This window comes from Ranitomeya variabilis, chromosome 7 (assembly GCF_051348905.1).
Source record: "Ranitomeya variabilis isolate aRanVar5 chromosome 7, aRanVar5.hap1, whole genome shotgun sequence".
NCBI lineage: Eukaryota > Metazoa > Chordata > Amphibia > Anura > Dendrobatidae > Ranitomeya > Ranitomeya variabilis.
The window spans coordinates 130,608,183-130,633,647 of record NC_135238.1 but is presented as its reverse complement, the minus strand read 5'-3'; the positions used below and the strand labels follow the sequence as shown (position 1 = coordinate 130,633,647).

Genomic DNA, 25,465 nt, shown 5'->3' with positions numbered 1-25,465 from the left:
CTGACTGCCGGCCGGAAAGTGAGAGCAGATCACAGCAGTGACGTCACCGCTGCGCTCTGCTCTCACTGTACGGCGGCTCAGTCAGAGCAGGAAGCAGACGGCAAGGGACACCGAAAGGCGAGTATGTACTGTTTGTTTTTTTTGGTAACCAGGGTAAACATCGGGTTACTAAGCGCGGCCCTGCGCTTAGTAACCCGATGTTTACCCTGGTTACCCGGGTGCTGCAGGGGGACTTCGGCATCGTTGAAGACAGTTTCAACGATGCCGAAGTCGTTCCCCTGATCATTGGTCGCTGGAGAGAGCTGTCTGTGTGACAGCTCCCCAGCGACCACACAACGACTTACCAACGATCACGGCCAGGTCGTATCGCTGGTCGTGATCGTTGGTAAATCGCTATGTGAGACGGGGCCTTTACAGATTTTCTCTTGCAGCCAAAGTTTTATCTCCGAGAATGTCAGTAGTTAGCTGAGCACTACGTCGCCACCATTGCATGTTGGGATCCAGTTTTGTGCAGATACTCTATAAGTAAATTTGACAATCAGTCATATATAAACGCAACACTTTTTTTCTTTGCTCACTTTTTTCATGAGTTGAACTCAAAAATCTAAGGCTACGTTCACACTTTGCGGGTTTTGCCGCGGATCCGCAGCGGATTTGACACTGCGGAGCCGCAGCAGTTTTCCATGCAGGGTACAGTACAATGTTACCCTATGGAAAACAAAACCCGCTGTGCCCACGCTGCGGATTTCCGCGGAAAAAGCCGCGCGGCTTTTCTGCGGAAAAAAAGGAGCATGTCACTTCTTGGTGCAGAATCGCAGCGATTCTGCACCCATAGAAATGCATTGATCCGCTCACTTTCCGCATGGGGCTGTGCCCACGTTGCGGGAAGTTAAGCGGATAATGTGCAGATGGTACCCGGGGTGGAGGAGAGGAGACTCTCCTCCAGGCCCTGGGAACCATATTTTGGTGTAAAAAAAAAGAATTAAAATAAAAAATGATGCTATACTCACCTCTCAGCGCTGCCCGCGACGTCCGGTCTCAGTTGCTGTGCGAGCAGGACCTGTGGTGACGTCGCGGTCACATGACCGTGATGACGCCGCGGTCACATGACCGTGACGTCACGAAGGTCCTTGTCGGCACAGCCGCCTGCAGCACCGAGGAGATCCGGACATCAGAGGGTGAGTATAACCAATTTTTATTATTTTTTACATTACTATTGATGCTGCATATTGCTGCATATGCAGCATCAATAGTATAGGCGGAAACCCGCAGCGGAAACCGCGGAACAAACCGCGATAAATCTGCAGGGATAACTGCAGCGGTTTTGCCCTGCAGATTTATCAATTCCGCTGCGGGATTAACCCGCAGAGCAGGCCACAAAGTGTGAACGTGGCCTAAGACCTTTTTCTTTGTAAACGAAGGTCTTTTTCTCTCAAATATTGTTCACAAATTTGTCTAAATCTGTGTTAGTGACCCCTTCTTTTTTGTCGAGATTATCCACCTCACAGGTGTGGCATATGAAGAAGCTGATTAGACAGCGTGGTTATTGCACTGGTGTGCCTTAGTCTGGCCGCAATATAAGACCACTGTGCAGTTTTACAGTATTGGGGGCATCCGTGTGGTCATAAAAATAGTCAATATCTTGTGTGACATCTATTTGCCTCATGCAGTGCAAAACCTCTCCTTCGCTTAGAGTTGATCAGGTAGTTGATTATGGCCTGTGCAATGTTGGTCCACTCTTCAATGGCTGCACAAAATCTCTGGATATTGGCAGGAAGTTGAACATGCTGTTGTAAACGCTGATCCTATCCTCAAAAAGCCTTCTCTTGACCCATCCTCTGTATCTAGCTATCGCCCTATATCACTTCTCCCTTATGCCTCCAAACTACTGGAACAACACGTCTACCTTGAACTGTCCTCCCATCTCTCTTCTTGCTCCCTCTTTGACCGCTTACAATCTGGCTTCCGGTCACACCACTCCACTGAAACTGCCCTAACTAAGGTCACCAATGACCTCTTAACCGCCAAGAGCAAGCGACACTACTCTGTCCTCCTCGACCTGTCGGCTGCCTTTGACACAGTGGACCATTCCCTATTATTACAGACCCTCTCATCCCTTGGCATCACAGACTTGGCCCTATCCTGGATCTCATCATACCTAACAGACCGGACATTCAGCGTCTCCCACTCACACACCACCTCCTCACCTCGCCCCCTATCTGTCGGAGTCCCACAAGGTTCAGTCCTTGGGCCCCTGCTCTTCTCCATTTACACCTTTGGCCTGGGACAGCTCATAGAATCTCATGGCTTCCAGTATCACCTCTATGCTGATGACACACAGATCTACATCTCTGGACCAGATATCACCTCCCTACTAACCAGAATCCCTCAATGTCTGTCCACTATTTCATCCTTCTTCTCCGCTAGATTTCTGAAACTTAACATGGACAAAACAGAATTCATCATCTTTCCTCCATCTCACGCAACCCCCCCCAATGAACCTATCCATTACAGTGCATGGCTGCCCACTCTCCCCAGTCCCACAAGCTCGCTGCCTCGGGGTAATCCTTGACGCTGATCTCTCCTTCAAACCACATATCCAAGCCCTTTCCACTTCCTGCCGACTTCAGCTCAAAAATATTTCACGAATCCGTACATTCCTCAACCAAGAATCTGAAAAAACCCTAGTCCATGCCCTCATCATCTCTCGCCTTGACTACTGCAGCCTCCTGCTCTGTGGCCTCCCCTCTAACACTCTCGCACCCCTCCAATCTATTCTAAACTCTGCTGCCCGACTAATCCACCTGTCCCTCCGCTATTCCCCGGCCTCTCCCCTCTGTCAATCCCTTCACTGGCTCCCCATTGCCCAGAGACTCCAGTACAAAACCCTAACCATGACATACAAAGCCATCCACAACCTGTCTCCTCCATACATCTGTGACCTCGTCTCCCGGTACTTACCTACACGCAACCTCCGATCCTCACAAGATCTCCTTCTCTACTCCCCTCTTATCTCCTCTTCCCACAATCGTATACAAGATTTCTCTCTCGTATCACCCCTATTCTGAAACCTCTACCACAACACATCAGACTCTCGCCTACCATCGAAACCTTCAAAAAGAGCCTGAAGACCCACCTCTTCCGACAAGCCTACAACCTGCAGTAACCACCGATCAACCAAACCGCTGCATGACCAGCTCTATCCTCACCTACTGTATTCTCACCCATCCCTTGTAGATTGTGAGCCTTCGCGGGCAGGGTCCTCTCTCCTCCTGTACCAGTTATGAGTTGTATTGTTTAAGAATATTGTACTTGTTTTTATTATGCATACCCCTCCTCACATGTAAAGCGCCATGGAATAAATGGCGCTATAACAATAAATAATAATAATAATCCAGAGTATCCCAAACATGCTCAATAGCGATTCAAATGGTGACCTGTCCGGTGAGTATGCTGGCCATGCAAGAACTGGCATGTTTTCAGCTTCCAGGTATTGTGTACAGATCCTTCCAACATGGGGCCGTGCATTATCATGCTGGAACATGGGTGCCGTGCATTATCATGCTGGAACATGAGGTGATGATTGTGGATGAATGGCACAACAATGGGCCTCAGGATCTTGTCACAGTATCTCTGTGCATTCAAAACGGCATCAATAAAATGCAGCTGTGTTTGTTGTCCATAACATATGCCTGCCCATATCATAAACCCACTGCCACCATGAGCCACTCGATTCACAATCTTGACATCTGCAAACCGCTCTCCCACTCAACGCTATACACAGTCTGCCATCTGCCCTGTACAGTGAATGCAGGGATTTATCTGTTAATAGAACATCTATCTAATGTGCCAGACACCATCGAATGTGAGCATTTGCCCACTCAAGTCGGTTACGATGACTAACTGCAATCAGAATTGGATCCTGATGGGGGATGGTGAGCACGCAGATAAGCTTCCCTTAGATGGTTTATGACAATTTGTGCAGAGATTCTTTGGTTATATAAACGAACTGTTAGGGTACGTTCACACAGGACTTTTTTGCTGCTTTTTTTTGCTGCTTTTTTTTATGCTAATTTTCAGCTGCTTTTTACAGTACCAGTAAAGCCTATGAGATTTCAGAAATCTCATGCACACACGTTGGTTTTTTGTTTGATCAGTTTTTTCTGCTTTGCTGCTTTTTTTGGACATAGGGCATGTCACTTCTTTCAGCGTTTTTGCAGCGTTTTTTCACCCATTGACTTGAATGGGTGATGAAAAAAACGCACCAAAAAAACGCACCTAAATTAGCATAAAAAAAAGCAGCAAAAAAAAGCAGCAAAAAAGTCCTGTGTGAACGTACCCTTACAGTAGCTGTCTGGGTGGCTGGCCTCAGTCGATCTTGGCTGTGTAGATGCTGGATGTTGAGGCACTGGGGTGGTTACACGTGGTCTGCGGTTGTGAGGCCGGTTGGATGAACTGCAAAATCCTCTGAAACGTCTTTGGAGACAGCTTATAGTAGAGAAATGAGCATTCAATTCACAGGCAACAGCTCTGGTGGACATTCCTGCAGTCAGCATGCCAATTGCACGCTTCCTCAAAACTTACGACATCTGTGACATTGTTCTGTGTGGTAAAACTTCACATTTTAGAGTGGTCTAAGCAGCTTTTTGACATGCAGCACCTGTGAGGTGGATGGATTATCTTGGCAAAGGAGAAGTGCTCACTAACACAGATTTAGACAAATTTGGGAATATGTCTATGTATATATCTGACTAGCAGCATGGTGGCTTAGTGGTTAGCACAGCAGCCTTGCAGCACTGAGGTCGCTGGTTTCAAATCCCACCAAGGACAACATCTGCAAGGAGTGTGTGTGTGTGTGTGTGTGTGTGTGTGTGTGTGTGTATATATATATATATATATATATATATATATATATATATATGAAATATATACACACATGTATATATGTGTGTATATATATATATATATATATATATTAGCTGAAGAGCCCGGCGTTGCCTGGGCATAGTAAATATCTGTGGTTAGTTATAGCACCTCACTTCTCTTATTTTCCCATCACGCCTCTCATTTTCCCCATCGCATCTTTCATTTTCCCCCTCACACCTCTCATTTTCCCCCTCGCTCCTCTCATTCCCCCCTAACACTTGTCATTTCGACCTTACATCTGTCATTTTCCGATCACTCCACTATTTTCCCTCGCTCCTCTCATTTTGCACTCACACCTTTTCATTTTCACCTCACACCTCTCATTTTCACCTCAGTATATACATGTTTGTCATCTCCCTTATATATAGTATACACCTGTATGTCAGCTCCTGTATATAGTATATACCTGTGTCATCTCCCCTGTATATAGTATATACCTGCTGTGTGTCATCTCCCCTGTATATAGTATATACCTGTATGTCATCTCCTCCTATATATAGTATATACCTGTATGTAATCTCCTCCTGTATATAGTATATACCTGTGTGTCATCTCACCTATATATAGTATATATCTGTGTCATCTCCTCCTGTATATAGTATATACCTGTATGTCATCTCCTCCTATACATAACATATACCTGTATGTCATCTCCTCCTGTATATACTATATACCTGTAGGTAATCTGCTCCTGTATATAGTATATACCTGTATGTCATCTCCTCCTGTATATACTATATACCTGTAGGTAATCTGCTCCTGTATATAGTATATACCTGTGTGTCATCTCCTCCTGTATATAGTATATACCTGTATGTCATCTGCTCCTGTATGTAGTATGTACCTGTATGTCATCTCCTCCTCTATATAGTATATACCTGTGTGTCATCTCCTCCTGTATATAGTATATATCTGTGTGTCATCTCCTCCTGTATATAGTATATACCTGTGTCATCTCCCCTGTAAATAGTATATACCTGTGTGTCATCTCCTCCTGTATATAGTATATATCTGTATGTCATCTCCTCCTGTATTAGACCTCGTTCACACGTTATTAGGTCAGTATTTTTACCTCCGTATTTGTAAGCTAAATTGGCAGCCTGATAAATCCCCAGCTAACAGTAAGCCCACCCCCTGGCAGTATATATTAGCTCACACATACACATAATAGTCATGTGACTGACAGCTACCGGATTCCTATATGGTACATTTGTTGCTCTTGTAGTTTGTCTGCTTATTAATCAGATTTTTATTTTTGAAGGATAATACCAGACTTGTGTGTGTTTTAGGGCGAGTTTTGTGTGTCAAGTTGTGTGTGTTGAGTTGCGTGTGGCGACATGCATGTAGCGACTTTTGTGAGATGAGTTTTGTGTGGCGACATGCGTGTAGCAACTTTTTGTGTGTCGAGTTGCATGTGACAGGTTAGTGTAGCAAGTTGTGTGCAGCAAGTTTTGCGCATGGCGAGTTTTGCGCGTGGCGAGTTTTATGTGTGGTGCCTTTTGAGTATGTGCAAGTTTTGTGTGAGGCAACTTTTGCATGTGTTGCAACTTTTGTGCATGTGGCAATTTTTCCGCGTGTGCAAGTTTTGCGTGTGGCGAGTTTTCCATGAGGTGAGTTTTGCACGTGTGGCGAGTTTTGCATGTGGAGACTTTTGCGCGTGGCGAGTTTTGAGCGGCGACTTTTGTGTTTCGACTTTTATGTGGCGAGGTTTGTGTATTTGTGGTGAAATGTGTGCTGAGGGTGGTATATGTGTTCGAGCACGTGGTAGTGTGTGGCGCATTTTGTGTGTGTGTTCATATCCCCGTCGTGGTGTGGTGATTATCCCATGTCGGGGCCCCACCTTAGCAACTGTACAGTATATACTCTTTGGCGCCATCGCTCTCATTCTTTAAGTCCCCCTTGTTCATATCTGGCCGCTGTTAATTTGCCTCCAACACTTTTCCTTTCATTTTTTCCCCATTATGTAGATAGGGGCAAAATTGTTTGGTGAATTGGAAAGCGCGGGGTTAAAATTTCACCTCACAACATAGCTTTGACGCTCTTGGGGTCCAGACGTGTGACTGTGCAAAATTTTGTGCCTGTAGCTGCGACGCCTCCAACACTTTTCCTTTCACTTTCTCCCCATTATGTAGATAGGGGCAAAATTGTTTGGTGAATTGGAAAGCGCGGGGTTAAAATTTCACCTCACAACATAGCCTATGACGCTCTCGGGGTCCAGACGTGTGACTGTAAAAAATTTTGTGCCTGTAGCTGCGACGGTTCAGATGCCAATCCCGGACATACACACACACATACACACATTCAGCTTTATATATTAGATATATATATATATATATACACGGGGATATGAACACACACAAAATGCGCCACACGCTACCACGTGCTCGAACACATATACCACCCTCAGCGCACATTTCACCACACATACACCAACCTCGCCACATAAAAGTTGAAACACAAAAGTCGCCGCTCAAAACTCGCCACGCGCAAAACTCTCAACATGCAAAACTCGCCACACGTGCAAAACTCCCCTCATGGAAAACTCGCCACACGCAAAACTTGCACACGCGGAAAAATTGCCACATGCACAAAAGTTGCAACACATGCAAAAGTTGCCTCACACAAAACTTGCACATACTCAAAAGGCACCACACATAAAACTCGCCACGTGCAAAACTCGCCATGCGCAAAACTTGCTGCACACAACTTGCTACACTAACCTGTCACATGCAACTCGACACACAAAAAGTTGCTACACGCATGTCGCCACACACAACTCATCTTCCAAAAGTCGCTACATGCATGTCGCCACACGCAACTCAACACACACAACTTGACACACGAAACTCGCCCTAAAACACACACAAGTCTGGTATTATCCTTCAAAAATAAAAAATCTGATTAATAAGCAACTACAAGAGCAACAAATGTACCATATAGGAATCCGGCAGCTGTCAGTCACATGACCAGTCTATTATGTGTATGTGTGAGCTAATATATACTGCCAGGGGGTGGGCTTACTGTTGGCTGGGGATTTATCAGGCTGCCAATTTAGCTTACAAATACTGAGGTAAAAATACTGACCAAATAACGTGTGAACGAGGTCTAATACAGGAGGAGATGACATACAGATATATACTATATACAGGAGGAGATGACACACAGGTATATACTATTTACAGGGTAGATGACACACAGGTATATACTATATGCAGGAGGAGATGACACAGATATATACTATATACAGGAGAGATGACACACAGGTATATATTATATAGAGGAGGAGATGACATACAGGTACATACTACATACAGCAGGAGATGACATACAGGTATATACTATATACAGGAGATGACATACAGGTGTATACTATATATAAGGGAGATGACAAACATGTATATACTGAGGTGAAAATGAGAGGTGTGAGGTGAAAATGAAAAGGTGTGAGTGCAAAATGAGAGGAGTGAGGGAAAATAGTGGAGTGATCGGAAAATGACAGATGTAAAGTCGAAATGACAAGTGTTAGGGGGGAATGAGAGGAGTGAGGGGAAAATGAGAGGTGTGAGGGGGAAAATGAGAGGTGTGAGGGAGAAAATGAGAGATGTGAGGGGGAAAATGAAAGATGTGATGGGGAAAATGAGAGGCGTGATGGGAAAATAAGAGAAGTGAGGTGCTATAACTAACCACAGATATTTACTATGCCCAGGCAACGCCGGGCTCTTCAGCTAGCTTAGATTTACAATCTCCATGCTTTTCTCATGGTCAACTTTATGTGGCCTGTTCAAGAGTTGGAACAGCCAAAAATCTGTTTTGTCTTTGCACCTGAAGGAAAAACTAAGAATGTCGTTTATCAAATGGCTCTCGAATAAGTAGTAGTAGATTACTTCACATTACTTGGCCAATTTAGTTAAATCTGTGTGGAATATCTCTGGTGTTGAAATATATGTTGTAAAATGCTTCTATTAGCTTAGTTTTTGCCTTTTAATAATTACATTTCTATCTATTTGTTTTGTGGGGTTTTTTTGTGCAGAATAAATTTTTGTTAACACATTCTATTTTGCTAACAGCAGTTATTACCCCGGGCGAAGCCGGGTAGTACAGCTAGTGCGTGTATGTATATATATATATATATATATATATACTAGCTGTACTACCCGGCTTCGCCCGGGTTAATGACTGCTGTTAGCAAAATAGAATGTGTTAACAAAAATTTATTCTGCACACAAAAACCACAAAACAAATAGATAGAAATGTAATTATTAAAAGGCAAAAACTAAGCAAATAGAAGCATTTCACAACATATATTAGCTTTGTTATACTGAGAATGTCTTTGTTGCCTATATTAACCAATCAGAGCTCAGGTTAATTAACTGTAGCAAAATAGAAGCTGAGCTGTGATTGGTTGCTATTGGCAGCCTGATAAATCCCCAGCCAACAGGAAGCCCTCCCCCCTGGCAGTATATATTAGCTCACACATACACATAATAGACAGGTCATGTGACTGACAGCTGCCGTATTTCCTATATGGTACATTTGTTGCTCTTGTAGTTTGCTTATTAATCAGATTTTTATTTTTGAAGGATAATACCAGACTTGTGTGTGTTTTAGGGCGAGTTTCATGTGTCAAGTTGTGTGTGTTGAGTTGCGTGTGGCGACATGCATGTAGCGACTTTTGTGAGATGAGTTTTGTGTGGCGACATGCGTGTAGCAACATTTTGTGTGTTGAGTTGCATGTGACAGGTTAGTGTAGCAAGTTGTGTGCAGCAAGATTTGTGCATGGCGAGTTTTGCGCATGGCGAGTTTTATGTGTGGTGCATTTTGAGTATGTGCAAGTTTTGTGTGAGGCAACTTTTGCATGTGGTGCAACTTTTGTACATGTGGCAATTTTTCTGTGTGTGCAAGTTTTGCATGAGGTGAGTTTTCCATGAGGTGAGTTTTGCACGTGTGGCGAGTTTTGCGTGAGCCTAGTTTTGCATATGGCGAGTTTTGCATGTAGCGAGTTTTGAATGTAGCGAGTTTTGAGTGGTGACTTTTGTGTTTCGACTTTTATGTGGCGAGGTTGGTGTGTGTGTGTGGTGAAATGTGTGCTGAGGGTGGTATATGTGTTCAAGCACGTGGTAGTGTGTGGCGCATTTTGTGTTTGTGTTCATATCCCCGTGTGTGGTGAGTATCCCATGTCGGGGCCCCACCTTAGCAACTGTACGGTATATACTCTTTGTCGCCATCGCTCTCATTCTTTAAGTCCTCATTGTTCACATCTGGCAGCTGTCAATTTTCCTCCAACACTTTTCCCTTCACTTTTTCCCCATTATGTAGATAGGAGCAAAATTGTTTGGTGAATTGGAACGCGCGGGGTTAAAATTTCACCTCACAACATAGCCTATGACGCTCTCGGGGTCCAGACGTGTGACTGTGCAAAATTTTGTGGCTGTAGCTGCGACGGTACAGATGCCAATCCCGGACATACACACATACATACATACACACATTCAGCTTTATATATTAGATATACCTGTATGTAATCTCCTGTATATAGTATATACCTGTGTGTCATCTCACCTATATATAGTATATATCTGTGTGTCATCTCCTGTATATAGTATATACCTGTATGTCATCTCCTCCTATACATAGCATATACCTGTGTCATCTCCTCCTGTATATACTATATACCTGTAGGTAATCTGCTCCTGTATATAGTATATACCTGTGTGTCATCTCCTCCTGTATATAGTATATACCTGTATGTCATCTCCTCCTGTATGTAGTATGTACCTGTATGTCATCTCCTCCTCTATATAGTATATACCTGTGTGTCATCTCTCCTGTATATAGTATATATCTGTGTGTCATCTCCTCCTGTATATAGTATATACCTGTGTGTCATCTCCCCTGTAAATAGTATATACCTGTGTGTCATCTCCTGTATATAGTATATAGCTGTATGTCATCTCCTCCTGTATTAGCCCTCGTTCACACGTTATTTGGTCAGTATTTTTACCTCAGTATTTGTAAGCTAAAATGGCAGCCTGATAAATCCCCAGCCAACAGTAAGCCCACCCCCTGGCAGTATATATTAGCTCACACATACACATAATAGACTGGTCATGTGACTGACAGCTGCCGGATTCCTATATGGTACATTTGTTGCTCTTGTAGTTTGTCTGCTTATTAATCAGATTTTTATTTTTGAAGGATACCAGACTTGTGTGTGTTTTAGGGCGAGTTTCGTGTGTCAAGTTGTGTGTGTTGAGTTGCGTGTGGCGACATGCATGTAGGGACTTTTGTGAGATGAGTTTTGTGTGGCGACATGCGTGTAGCAACTTTTTGTGTGTCGAGTTGCATGTGACAGGTTAGTGTAGCAAGTTGTGTGCAGCAAGTTTTGCGCATGGCGAGTTTTGCGCGTGGCGAGTTTTATGTGTGGTGCCTTTTGAGTATGTGCAAGTTTTGTGTGAGGCAACTTTTGCATGTGTTGCAACTTTTGTGCATGTGGCAATTTTTCTGCGTGTGGCAATTTTTCTGCGTGTGCAAGTTTTGCGTGTGGCGAGTTTTGCACGTGTGGCGAGTTTTGCATGTGGAGAGTTTTGCGCGTGGCGAGTTTTGAGCGGCGACTTTTGTGTTTCTACTTTTATGTGGCGAGGTTGGTGTATGTGTGGTGAAATGTGCACTGAGGGTGGTATATGTGTTCGAGCACGTGGTAGTGTGTGGCGCATTTTGTGTGTGTGTTCATATCCCCGTGGTGGTGTGATTATCCCATGTTGGGGCCCCACCTTAGCAACTGTACAGTATATACTCTTTGGTGCCATCGCTGTCATTCTTTAAGTCCCCCTTGTTCACATCTGGCAGCTGTTAATTTGCCTCCAACACTTTTCCTTTCATTTTTTCCCCATTATGTAGATAGGGGCAAAATTGTTTGGTGAATTGGAAAGCGCGGGGTTAAAATTTCACCTCACAATATAGCTTTGACGCTCTCAGGGTCCAGACGTGTGACTGTGCAAAATTTTGTGCCTGTAGCTGCGACGCCTCCAACACTTTTCCTTTCACTTTTTCCCCATTATGTAGATAGGGGCAAAATTGTTTGGTGAATTGGAAAGCGCGGGGTTAAAATTTCACCTCACAACATAGCCTATGACGCTCTCGGGGTCCAGACGTGTGACTGTGCAAAATTTTGTGGCTGTAGCTGCTACGGTTCAGATGCCAATCCCGGACATACATACATACATACATACATACACACACACACACATATATATACACATTTGTTTTACTATACTTGTTGTTGCTATTTTGTTAGGTTTCCATGGCAGCTGCACACGCAACATCATCTGCCCCGACTGTTACATTAGTCCAGCTTCCAAATGGACAGACGGTACAGGTACATGGAGTCATTCAGGCCGCACAACCATCTGTCATACAGTCTCCGCAAGTGCAGACAGTGCAAGTGAGTCCATGTTTTAAATTGTTTTCGTTCATTGTTTGATGCATTTTGCTGGGCAATTATTGGGACAGTGTTTACCATATGATGCCATCACTTGCATTAATATAGCGGCCCTAAACAGGGCTCCTGTGATGTGGCACAAATAAATGTATTTCCGCCTGGCGTGTCTTTTTCTAATGTCCTCTGAGTAGTTTCTAATATCGTAAGACCAATTATATTTTTGTGTTGCTTACATAACGGCAACATATTTCACTACTTTTTACAAGCATAATGGTGAGTGAAGACAATTGTTTAGGCCAGGTGTTTGTTTTTGTTCTGAGCTTTAGCCCCTTAGTGACAGGGACAATTTTGTACGTAATGGCTGTGTGCCCACGTTGCGTTTTTTTATGCGTTTCTGCCGCAGCGGAAACGCATAAAACGCTTAAAAACCGCATTCCCATGCAATCCTATGGGATTCCGCAGTTGCTGTGTCCATGCTGCGGATTTTCCCGCTGTGGAATCGCATAGCGGTAAAATCCGCAGCAGGTTTTTTTTTTCTGCGGAATCGCAGCGATTCTACCTCCATAGGATTGCATTGAAACGCTCACTTTACGCATGTGGCTATGCGTCAATTATGACACCTATCCATTATTAATCAAATAGTACGAAATAGTTAATAAAACACCCCCACATAATTACAAAGTCCTTTAATGAAATAAAGACACATGTTGTTGTAATATTTCATTAGGCGCGGTGAGGCGCCCCCTGCTGGATGTCCTCATATGAACTCGAGCGTGGGAAAAATTCCAAGGCTCGAGTTCATGAGGACATCCAGCAGAGGGCGGATCACCGCGACTCAAGGTAACTGCAGGTCACCCTGCTTCCCATTCATTCCCCGGGTTTTTACAGGCAGAAGCGGGTGCATTAACAGGCTTCTGCTTGTAAAATTAGTTAACCCTTTCAGATAGATTTACAACGTGGGACAGAACGACGGAAGGTATGGAATATTGTTGTTTGTTTTTTTGAAACTTTGTTTCAGGTGACAAGGGTCTTCAGGTGGATTAAGAGTCTTAATAAAATATTACAACAACATGTGTCTTTATTTCATTAAAGGACTTTGTAATTATGTATGTGTGTTTTATTAACTATTTCGTACTATTTGATTAATAATGGATAGGTGTCATAATTGACGCCTCTCCATTATTAATCTGGCTTAATGTCACCTTACAATAGCAAGGTGGCATTAACCCTTCATTACCCCATATCCCACCGCTACACGGGAGTGGGAAGAGAGAGGCCAAGTGCCAGAATAGGCGCATCTTCCAGATGTGCCTTTTCTGGGGTGGCTGGAGGCAGATGTTTTTAGCCAGAAGGGGCCAATAACCATGGACCCTCTCTAGGCTATTAATATCTGCCCTCAGTCACTAGCTTTACCACTCTGGCGGAGAAAATTGTGCGGGAGCCCACGCCAATTTTTTCCGCCATTTAACCCTTTATTTTACAAGCTACAGCGCCCAAATTTTGCACATACACACTACTAACATTAGTAGTGTGGAATATGCAAAAAAAAAAAGGAATATGAGATGGTTTACTTTATGTAAACCATGTCTCATATCATGTCGGGTTTGTGAGGGAGAAATGAAAAGCCGGCAATTGAATTACCGGCTTTTCTATAGAACACCGCTGCGTATTTCTCGCAAGTCACACTGCTGGTCCGTGTGTAATCTGTATTTTTCTCGCCCCCATAGACTTTCATTGGCGATTTTTTTTGCGCATTACGGTGACAAACGCAGCATGCTGCGATTTTGTACGCCCGTAGAAGACCGTATAATACGGATCAGTAAAATACGGCTGATAGGAGCTGGGCCATAGAGAATCATTGGGCCGTGTGTTATGCGTATTTTACGGGTGTATTTTCTGCGCTCATACGTCCGTAAAACTCGCCAGTGTGATGCCGGCCTTAGTCTGAGAGCCTCGTTCTGGTTCTTACAGATTTACATGGAGTTGTGACTTTTGTTTCGCCCAGCAAACGCTGGAGCGATCCAGCAGATCACAACTTGCTGGAGACCGACCTGAGTGGTGCCGATAACAGATGAATATGGCGGCTGGGAAACGTAATTCTAGCAGCGGGAAACTTAGATTAATTGCGCCACTCCAGCAATAAAATTAATCCTGACCAAATACCCAACTCCATTTGCTAAAATGCAGCCCAAACTTGCCTCCACCATGCTTCACTGTAGCCTGCAAATGCTCATTATCATGAGCGCATTAACACTCAGTCATTTCGGAAGTGAAGTGCTCCATTAAAAACAAGTTTCATAATTTGCTGCTCCAATTTTTGAGTCTTAAAAAATCCTAGCAAAAAAATAAATAACGCAAAATAAGTGTATAGTAAATGTTATGTACTGTAATTATTTTTTATTCTACTCTCTAAAGCATAAAAATGTGAGGCAGTGTTATCTTGCAGGCAACTTGCTCCCCTGAGCCTGAAAGAGGTCATTTACATAAAGTGATAAAAAATATCTCAACAGCAATACCTCTTAAAATACACATACAGGTAGGACTGTTTTCAGCAGTCTATAACCTGTATGCCCATATTAATAGTTTAGATAGGTCAGATGTGGTGACAGGTTCCTAAAGAACATCATTGGGAGAGTTTTTTTAAGTCATTTTGATCTGTTTCTTTTTGTGGCTTGAATCCGCTTTAATTCCACTACAGCTCACATCTTGAGATTAGCAAATTGATTTCTTCTCACATTTTTCAAAAATGAATATACTCCAGAATGCAGAAGTTTATGATATACAACTCTGGCAAAAATTAAGAGACCACTGCACAGTTTTCTAAAAATCACTCTCTCTACATGTGACACCCATTCCATTCCAGTGTCAGTTGAATTCCAACCAAAGTACACCTCATTCTACTTAATGTTCTTCTGATTAGGTGATCACCGGAACCAAATCTTATTTAATGAGGGAAAGTATAAAAAACACTGCTGTGGTCTTCACAATCCTCTTGCAATAGGACAAGCTGGATGGCCAAACAAGTGCTAGGAATAGCCCAAAATTAATTTGAATGAAAAAAATATCTTTTAACCATGTCAGAGGACTTGAAAAGAAAAGTCTTGAGTGAGGAAAGGCTCAATTCTGACTTTACTAGCAGAGGGATACAGTGAGTGTCAAGTTGCCTCCATCCTTAAAATTTTGAAGACGACAGTCCATTACAACAAGGTCAAGCAGCAAACATTGGGGACAACAAAGCTACAGACCGGCAGAGGGCAAAAGCGTCTCTCCACTGACCATGCTGACTGTCATCTTATTCGAATGTCACTCAGCAACTGCAGGATGACCTACAAAAGGAATGGCAAATTGCAGTGGGGGTGAAGTGCACGACAAGAATAGTTTGTAACAGGCTCCTAGAGGCAGGCCTCAAGTCATGTAAAGCTAGAAAAAAGCCTTTCATCAATGAAAAGCAAAGGAGTGCCAGGCTGAAGTTTGCCAAAGACCATAAGGATTGGACCATAGAGGACTGGAGTAAGGTAATCTTCTCTGATTAGTCTAATTTTCAGCTTTGCCCAATACCTGGTCTTCTAATAGTTAGACGGAAACCTGGAGAGGCGTACAAGCCACAGTGTCTTGCACCCACTGTGAAATTTGGTGGAGGATCGTTAATGTTCTGGGGATGCTTCAGCAAGGCTGAAATTGGGCAGGTTAATCTTTGCGAAGGACGTATGAATGAAGCCGCATACAAGGTTATCCTTGAAAATCACTTGCTTCCTTTTGTTTAGGCAATGTTCCCCAACTCTGAGGACTAGTTTTTCCAGCAAGACAATGCCCCATGCCACACTGCTAGGTCAATGTGTGGATGAAGGAGCACCACATCAAGACCCTGTCATGGCCAGCCCCATCTCCAGACCTGAACCCCATTGAAAACTTCTGGAATGTAATCAAGAGGATGATGGATAGTCACAAGCCATCAAACAAAGAAGAACTGCTTACATTTTCTGCCAGGGGTGGCATAAGGTCACCCAAAAGCAGTGAGAAAGACTGGTGGAAAGCATGCCAAGACGCATGAAAGCTGTGATTAAAAATCATGGTTATTCCACCAAATATTGATTTCTGAACTCTTCTTGAGTTAAAACATGAGTGTTGTTGTTTCTACATGAATAAGAACTTTTCTTTGCATTATTTGAGGTCTGAAAGCAGTGTTTCTTTTTTATTGTTTTGTCGATTTCTCATTTGCTGCAAATAAATACATTTTTAGCCTTAAATTTCGGAGACATGTTGTCAGTAGTTTATAGAATAAAACAACAATGTACATTTTACTCAAAAAATCTACCGTATATAGTCGAGTATAAGCCGAGATTTTCAGCCCATTTTTTGGGGGCTAAAAGTCCCCCTCTCGGTTTATACTCTAGTCATACCCAGGGGTCAGCAGGGGAGGGGGAGGCGGGGGCTGTCTAATAACTAATAATACTCACCTGCTCCTGGTGCGGTCCCTGCACGTCTTTTCGCCGGCGCCAGCAGCTTCTTCCTGTACTGAGCGATCACATGGTTCCGCTCATTACAGTAATGAATATGCATCTCCACCTCCCATAGGGGTGGAGCCGCATATTCACTACTGTAATGAGCGGTAACGGTGACTGCTCAGTACAGGAAGAAGCTGCGGCGCGCCAGGAGCAGGTGAGTATAATGGGGAGCGCAGCGCTGCGCGATATTCACCTGCTCCCCGTTCTGGGTGCCGCTCCGTCTTCTGCAGTGACGCTCAGGTCAGAGGGTGCGATGACGTGGTTAGTGTGCGCCCTCTGCCTGAACGTCAGTGCAGAAGACGCTGAAGATGGAGCGGCGCCGGAACGAAGTCAGGTGGATATTGAAAGTGCCGGGGGCCTGAGCGACGGAGAGGTGAGTATGTAATTTTTTTTTTAATTTTTTTTTATCGCAGTAACAGCAAATGGGGCAAGTGTCTGTATGGAGCATCTTATGGGGCCATAACGTTTGTGCAGCACTATATGGGGCAAATATCTTATGGGGCCATAATCAATATTTGTGCAGCATTATATTGGGCAAATGTGTCTATGGAGCATCTTATGGGGCCATTATTAACCTTTATGCAGGATTATATGGGGCATATTTTAATATGGAGCATCTTATGGGGCCTTATAAACTGTATGGAGCATTATATGGGGCTCCTGATTCAATATGGATATTCAAAAACACTTAACCTGCTGATGTCTCAATTAATTTTACTTTTATTGGTATCTATTTTTACTTTTGACATTTACCGGTAGCTGCTGCATTTCCCACCCTAGGCTTATACTCGAGTCATTAAGTTTCTCAGTTTTTTGTGGCAAAATTAGGGGGTCGGCTTATACTCGAGTATATACGGTACCTATAAAGAGAAAAATCGGAGAAACTGAAAATTTTGCAGTGGTCTCTTAATTTTTGCCAGAGCTGTATACGGTATATAAATTTGCTCTGCACAAATTAAGCAAGAGGACCAGGCAGAAAAGATATCTCTCGCTACTCCCTTGTTCCAGCAGTCAGCCATGTTGCCCTTTCTGCTTCCTCTTGTCCACTTCCCACATTGCACGTGCATCATGTTTGGCATCTTCACTCCGTGCCATGGCTTCTGGCTTGACCAGGCCTCATACGTCACTGTGCACTGTAACAGCTGAGATTTTATTGAGCTGGAAGCAACAGTCTATATTGAAGAAGATGAGCTTGATGGGTGAAGGTCAAAAGGAGAGGCGCGGAGAACCAGATGGCGGGACAGGTAAGTAGTATTTATTCTTTTTTTTTTTTTTTTTACTATTTTAATACATCACAAGTTTATTATTCTTTGAGGCCTGGAAAGAGCCCACCGCATACGGAACTTTCAATTAGCTGCAAATCAAACTTACATGTAAAATCCGTGCAATTTGGCAGATTCAATCATTTCTACTCACATTTTGTGTGCACGTTTAAAGTGTGTCTCCGAACATAAGCCTCAGACTTTCCCATATAATTGTTTAAATCTTTCATTTACTTGCTGAAAAACATGTGAACAAAGCATGAGTGTGCACCTAAAACATATGCAATACATATTTAAATCCTGTTGCCTTTATTTTGTGATTAGATTTCCACCATTGCAGAAAGTGAAGATTCTCAAGAATCAGTAGACAGTGTTACAGATTCTCAGAAGCGCAGAGAAATTTTGTCACGGCGGCCATCATACAGGTATCAAAATTGCCAAATAACATTTTACTTTGATTAAATCATACATATATGGTATTTTACAGATTATAAGCTAGTAGCTTACCAGGGTGTTGCGGCTGTGGTGGAGAGAGTTCACAAGAGGCAGTGTTCCTTCCTCAGGAAACTGGTGGCGGCAGAAGCTGTGCGATGCTGTAGGCCCGTTGGCGGTGGTGATGCAGAGCGGAGTGCATTGTTTTCCCGGCAGCTATCTTACTGAAAGGTCCAGCCGAGATCTCAATCTGAGCAAGCGCCGCCTCCAGCGGCCATCCTCCTTAATCTGTGGCCCAGGAAGACGACGGGCATGTGCAGATTGAGATCTGGGCCAGACTGAGATCCCAGTCTGCATGTACGCCGCCTCCAGCGGACCACAACTTCATGAAAATGGACAGTGGAAAAGCAATGCAGTTCGCTCTGCATTACCGCCGACACCGAGCCCGCAGCATAGTTCCACTGGGACACCCACTTCTCCGACCCAGGGCCCGCAGCATCGCACCACTGGGACATTGCCCCACTTTTGCTGCCGCCAGCTTGCTAAGGAAGGGACCATGCCTCCTGTGGCCCTGCTTCACCGCTGCCCCCATTGTAAGATACCTTAAATTTGCACTATAAGAAGGATTTCCTCTTTTTTTTTTTTTTTTTTTAAATGTTATTCGCCCCAAAATTTGGGGTGCGTCTTATGGTCTGATATGTCTTATAGTCTGAAAATAAGTAAGTGGAGATGGGACAAACAGAAACTTTAAAAACACTTAAAAATCCAACCAGAAATGTACAGGAATTATATTGTGTAGGGAACATGAGTTCCCGTCCATCACATCCACCTCGAATAATACAGTGGCTTGGCATTTTTTGTGTTTTGCTACCTCACCACGTGGAACTTCACTGGATTTTTTTAGGGTTTGCATCAGTAAAGGACATACCGACAACCGTGAATATAAGTCTCTATGAGCTTTCCACATCTTGCCACTGGGATATTTGCCCAGACCTCATGGCAAAACTGCTCCCCCTTCAAGTTAGATTGTTTCCTCTGGTGAACAGCAATCTTCAAGTCTGGCCACAGATTCTCAATTGGATTAAGGTCTGAGCTTTGACTAGGCCACTCCAAAACATTTACACGTTTCCCCTTAAACCACTCGACTGTTGCTTTTGCAGTATTCTTTGGGACAGTGTCTTGTTGCAAGGTGAACCTCTGTCCCAGTCCCAGAGACTGAAGTAGGTTTTTCTCAAGAATATCCTTGTATTTTGCACCATCCATCTTCTTGACTCGGACCATTTTACCTGTCCCCACAGCATGACGCTGACACCACCATTTTTACTGTGGGGATGGTGTTCTTCGGGTGACGAGCTGTATTTGTTTTGCGCCAGAGATAGCATTTACTTTGGTGGCCAAAAAGTTAAACGCCTTATTCCATACAATTAGGGAGTCTCCCACATGTCTTTTGGCCAACTCAAAACAAGACTTGCAATTTTTGTATGTAAGTAAAGGCTTTTTTCCTTTCACCCATGACAGCAAACCTGACAGAGGTATCTGCCCGTCAAGGACAGAAATCCTACTGAAATAAAAGGGCTCCCCCTCATCAGTTGGTTTCCTGTGCTTGATAGGGGACCTTATGCTGAAGCAAGGCAGTTTAACCCCCCCTTCATGGCCCAGCCTATTTTGACTTTAATGACCTGGCCGTTTTTTGCAATTCTGACCATTGTCCCTTTATGAGGTAATAACTCAGGAACGCTTCAACGGATTCTTGCGGTGCTGAGATTGTTTTTTCGTGACATATTGGGCTTCATGTTAGTGGTAAATTTAGGTCCATAATTTTTGCGTTTATTTGTGAAAAAAATGGAAATTTGGCTAAAATTTTGAAAATTTCGCAATTTTCTAATTTTGAATTTTATTCTGGTAAACGAGAGAGTTATGTGACACAAAATAGTTAATAAATAACATTACCCACATGTCTACTTAAAATCAGCACAATTTTGGAAATATTTTTTTTTTTTTTGCTAGGAAGTTATAAGGGTTAAAATTTGACCAGCGATCTCTCATTTTTACAAGGAAATTTACAAAACCATTTTTTTTAGGGACCACCTCACATTTGAAGTCAGTTTGAAGGGTCTATATGGCTGAAAATACCCAAAAGTGACACCATTCTAAAAACTGCACCCCTCAAGGTACTCAAAACCACATTCAAGAAGTTTATTACCCTTCAGGTGCTTCACAGCAGCAGAAGCAACATGGAAGGAAAAAATTAACATTTAACTTTTTAGTCACAAAAATTATCTTTTAGCAACAATGCTTTTATTTTCCCAAGGGTAAAAAGAGAAACTGGACCCCAAAAGTTATTGTACAATTTGTCCTGAGTACGCCGATACCCCATATGTGGGGGGGGGGAACCACTGTTTGGGCGCACAACAGGGCTCGGAAGGGAAGGAGCGCCATTTGACTATTTCAATTAAATATTGGTTCCAATCTTTAGCGGACACCATGTCGCGTTTGGAGAGCCCCTGTGTGCCTAAACATTGGAGCTCCCCCACAAGTGACCCCATTTTGGAAACTAGACCCCCAAGGAACTTATCTAGATGCATAGTGAGCACTTTGAACCCCCCAGGTGCTTCACAAATTGATCCGTAAAAATGAAAAAGTACCTTTTTTTTCACAAAAAAAATTATTTTAGCCTCAATTTGTTTATTTCCACATGGGCAACAGGATAAAATGGGTCCTAAAATTTATTGGGCAATTTCTCCTGAGTACACCGATACCTCACATGTGGGGGTAAACCACTGTTTAAGCACACGGCAGGGCTCGGAAGGGAAGGAGCGCCATTTGACTTTTTGAATGAAAAATTAGCTCTAATCGTTAGCGGACACCATGTCGCGTTTGGAGAGCCCCTGTGTGCCTAAACATTGGGGCTCCCCCACATGTGACCCCATTTTGGAAACTAGACCTCCCATGGAACTAATCTAGATGTGTGGTGACCACTTTAAACCCCCAAGTGCTTTACAGAAGTTTACAACGCAGAGCCATGAAAATAAGAAAGCATTTTTCTTTCCTCAAAAATGATGTTTTAGCAAGCAATTTTTTATTTTCCCAAGGGTAACAGGAGAAATTGGACCCCAATAGTTGTTGCCTAGTTTGTCCTGAGTACACTGATACCCCATATGTGAGGGTAAACCACTGTTTGGGCACACGTCGGGGCTCGGAAGGGAAGTAGTGACGTTTTGAAATGCAGACTTTGATGGAGTGGTCTGCGGGCGTCACGTTGCTTTTGCAGAGCCCCTGATGTGCCTAAACAGTAGAAACCCCCCAGAAGTGACCCTATTTTGGAAACTAGACCCCCCAAGGAACTTATCTAGATGTGTGGTGAGCACTTTGAACCCCCAAGTGCTTCACAGAAGTTTATGACGCAGAGCCGTGAAAATGAAAAATAATTTTTCATTCCTCAAAAATTGTTTTAGCAAGCAATTTTTTATTTTCGCAAGGGTAGCAGGAGAAATTGGACCCCAATAATTGTTGCCCAGTTTGTCCTGAGTATGTTGGTACCCCATATGTGGGAGTAAACCACTGTTTGGGCGCACGTCGGGGCTCGGAAGGGAAGGAGCACCATTTGACTTTTTGAACGCAAGATTGGCTGGAATCAATGGTGGCGCCATGTTGCGTTTGGAGACCCCTAATGTGCCTAAACAGTGGAAACCCCTCAATTCTAACTCCAACACTAACCCCAACACACCCCAAACCCTAATCCCAACTCTAGATATAACCCTAATCACAACCCTAACCCTAACACACCCCTAACCACAACCCTAACCACAAGCCTAATCTTAACCCTATTTCCAACCCTAGCCCTAATTCCAACCCTAACTCTAATTCCAACTCTAACCCTAAGGCTATGTGCCCACATTGCGGATTCGTGTGAGATTTTTCCGCACCATTTTTGAAAAATCCGCAGGTAAAAGGCACTGCGTTTTACCTGCGGATTTACCGTGGATTTCCAGTGTGTTTTGTGCGGATTTCACCTGCAGATTACTATTGAGGAACAGGTGTAAAACGGAATCCGCACAAAGAATTGACATGCTGCGTAAAATACAACACAGCATTTCCGCGTGTTATTTTCTGCACCATGGGCACAGCGGATTTGGTTTTCCATAGGTTTACATGGTACTGTAAACCTGATGGAAAACTGCTACGAATCCGCAGCGGCCAATCCGCTGCAGATCCGTAGCCAAATCCGCACCGTGTGCACATAACCTAATTCTAACCCAAACTCTAGTTCTAACCCTAACCCTAGTGGGGGAAGAAAAAAAAAATCTATTTTCTTTATTTTATTATTATCCCTACCTATGGGAGTGATAAAGTGGGGGTTCATTTACTATTTTCTTTTTATTTTGATCACTGTGATAGGTTTTATCACAGTGATCAAAATGTACCTGGAACGAATCTGCCGGCGCACTGCGCATGCGCCCGCCATTTTGGAGGATGGCGGCACCCATGAAGAAGACGGACAGACACCTGGAGGATCGGTAAGTATGAGGGGGGGGGGGAGATTGGAGCACGGGGGGGGTGGATCGGAGCACCGGGGGAGCGGACAGGAGGACGGAGGGGTGCGGACCGCAGTACGGGGCAGAAATGAGGACTGGGGAGGAGATTGGTCGGCGGGGGGGGGGGGCAGATCAGGGTTTCCAGCCATGGCCGATGATATTGCAGCATCGGCCATGGCTGGATTGTAATATTTCACCACTTTTCATACAGTGGGGCAAAAAAGTATTTAGTCATTCAGCAATAGTGCAAGTTCCACCACTTAAAAAGATGAGAGGCGTCTGTAATTTACATCATAGGTAGACCTCAACTATGGGAGACAAACTGAGAAAAAAAAATCCAGAAAATCACATTGTCTGTTTTTTTTATCATTTTATTTGCATATTATGGTGGAAAATAAGTATTTGGTCAGAAACAAAATTTCATCTCAATACTTTGTAATATATCCTTTGTTGGCAATGACAGAGGTCAAACGTTTTCTGTAAGTCTTCACAAGGTTGCCACACACTGTTGTTGGTATGTTGGCCCATTCCTCCATACAGATCTCCTCTAGAGCAGTGATGTTTTTGGCTTTTCGCTTGGCAACACGGACTTTCAACTCCCTCCAAAGGTTTTCTATAGGGTTGAGATCTGGAGACTGGCTAGGACACTCCAGGACCTTGAAAAGCTTCTTACGAAGCCACTCCTTCGTTGCCCTGGCGGTGTGCTTTGGATCATTGTCATGTTGAAAGACCCAGCCACGTTTCATCTTCAATGCCCTTGCTGATGGAAGGAGGTTTGCACTCAAAATCTCACGATACATGGCCCCATTCATTCTTTCATGTACCCGGATCAGTCGTCCTGGCCCCTTTGCAGAGAAACAGCCCCAAAGCATGATGTTTCCACCACCATGCTTTACAGTAGGTATGGTGTTTGATGGATGCAACTCAGTATTCTTTTCCCTCCAAACACGACAAGTTGTGTTTCTACCAAACCGTTCCAGTTTGGTTTCATCAGACTATAGGACATTCTCCCAAAACTCCTCTGGATCATCCAAATGCTCTCTAGCAAACTTCAGACGGGCCCGGACATGTACTGGCTTAAGCAGTGGGACACGTCTGGCACTGCAGGATCTGAGTCCATGGTGGCGTAGTGTGTTACTTATGGTAGGCCTTGTTACATTGGTCCCAGCTCTCTGCAGTTCATTCACTAGGTCCCCCCGCGTGGTTCTGGGATTTTTGCTCACCGTTCTTGTGATCATTCTGACCCCACGGGGTGGGATTTTGCGTGGAGCCCCAGATCGAGGGAGATTATCAGTGGTCTTGAATGTCTTCCATTTTCTAATTATTGCTCCCACTGTTGATTTCTTCACTCCAAGCTGGTTGGCTATTGCAGATTCAGTCTTCCCAGCCTGGTGCAGGGCTACAATTTTGTTTCTGGTGTCCTGTGACAGCTCTTTGGTCTTCACCATAGTGGAGTTTGGAGTCAGACTGTTTGAGGGTGTGCACAGGTGTCTTTTTATACTGATAACAAGTTTAAACAGGTGCCATTACTACAGGTAATGAGTGGAGGAAAGAGGAGACTCTTAAAGAAGTTGTTACAGGTCTGTGAGAGCCAGAAATCTTGATTGTTTGTTTCTGACCAAATACTTATTTTCCACCATAATATGCAAATAAAATGATAAAAAAACAGACAATGTGATTTTCTGGATTTTTTTTCTCAGTTTGTCTCCCATAGTTGAGGTCTAACTATGATGTAAATTACAGACGCCTCTCATCTTTTTAAGTGGTGGAACTTGCACTATTGCTGAATGACTAAATACTTTTTTGCCCCACTGTAGGTGAAATATTACAAATTGCTCTGATTGGCTGTTGCACTTTCAACAGCCAATCGGAGCAATCATAGCCACGTGGGGGCAAAGCCACCTCCCCTGGGCTGAAGTACCACTCCCCCTACCCCTGCAGATCGGGTGAAATTGGAGTTAACCCTTTCACCCGATCTGCAGGGACGCGATCTCTCCATGACGCCACATAGGCATCACAGTTCGGATTGGCACCGACTTTCATGACGCCTACGTGGCGTCACAGGTCGGGAAGGGGTTAAAAATCGCTTACCCAGACCTGTACCGGCGCTTGTAAGAATGTCTGAGGGCTTGTAGTGTCGGCTTAAGGTATTGGAAGTGCCGTTCGCTCTTCCAGTGGGGGCTCATGCAGGACGCGGTGACTAAAAGCCTCCCTTCAGTATGTTTGGCTACCACACTGTCCTGGACTGCGTGGGGCGCAATGGGAGATGGCGTGCCCGGTGCCGTCGGGAAGAGGGGCATGCTGGGAGACAGTGCAGTTGATGACGCGGCGTTCTCCGCTGATGTCATTAGAGCAGGGCGCGCTGGA

The 25,465-nt window shown here is 43.9% G+C and overlaps 1 protein-coding gene across 2 annotated transcripts in view; it reads left to right on the top strand.

Annotated features, from left to right (window-relative positions):
- The window catches only part of CREB1 (cAMP responsive element binding protein 1), a 162,121-nt gene that overhangs the window by 78,921 nt on the left and 57,735 nt on the right, over positions 1–25,465 (top strand). For both annotated transcript variants that reach the window (XM_077275727.1, XM_077275728.1), the window contains 2 exons: positions 12,221–12,367; positions 18,456–18,556. In XM_077275727.1, the coding sequence (XP_077131842.1) occupies positions 12,221–12,367; positions 18,456–18,556 (248 nt within the window). The remainder of the gene's footprint in view (positions 1–12,220; positions 12,368–18,455; positions 18,557–25,465) is intronic.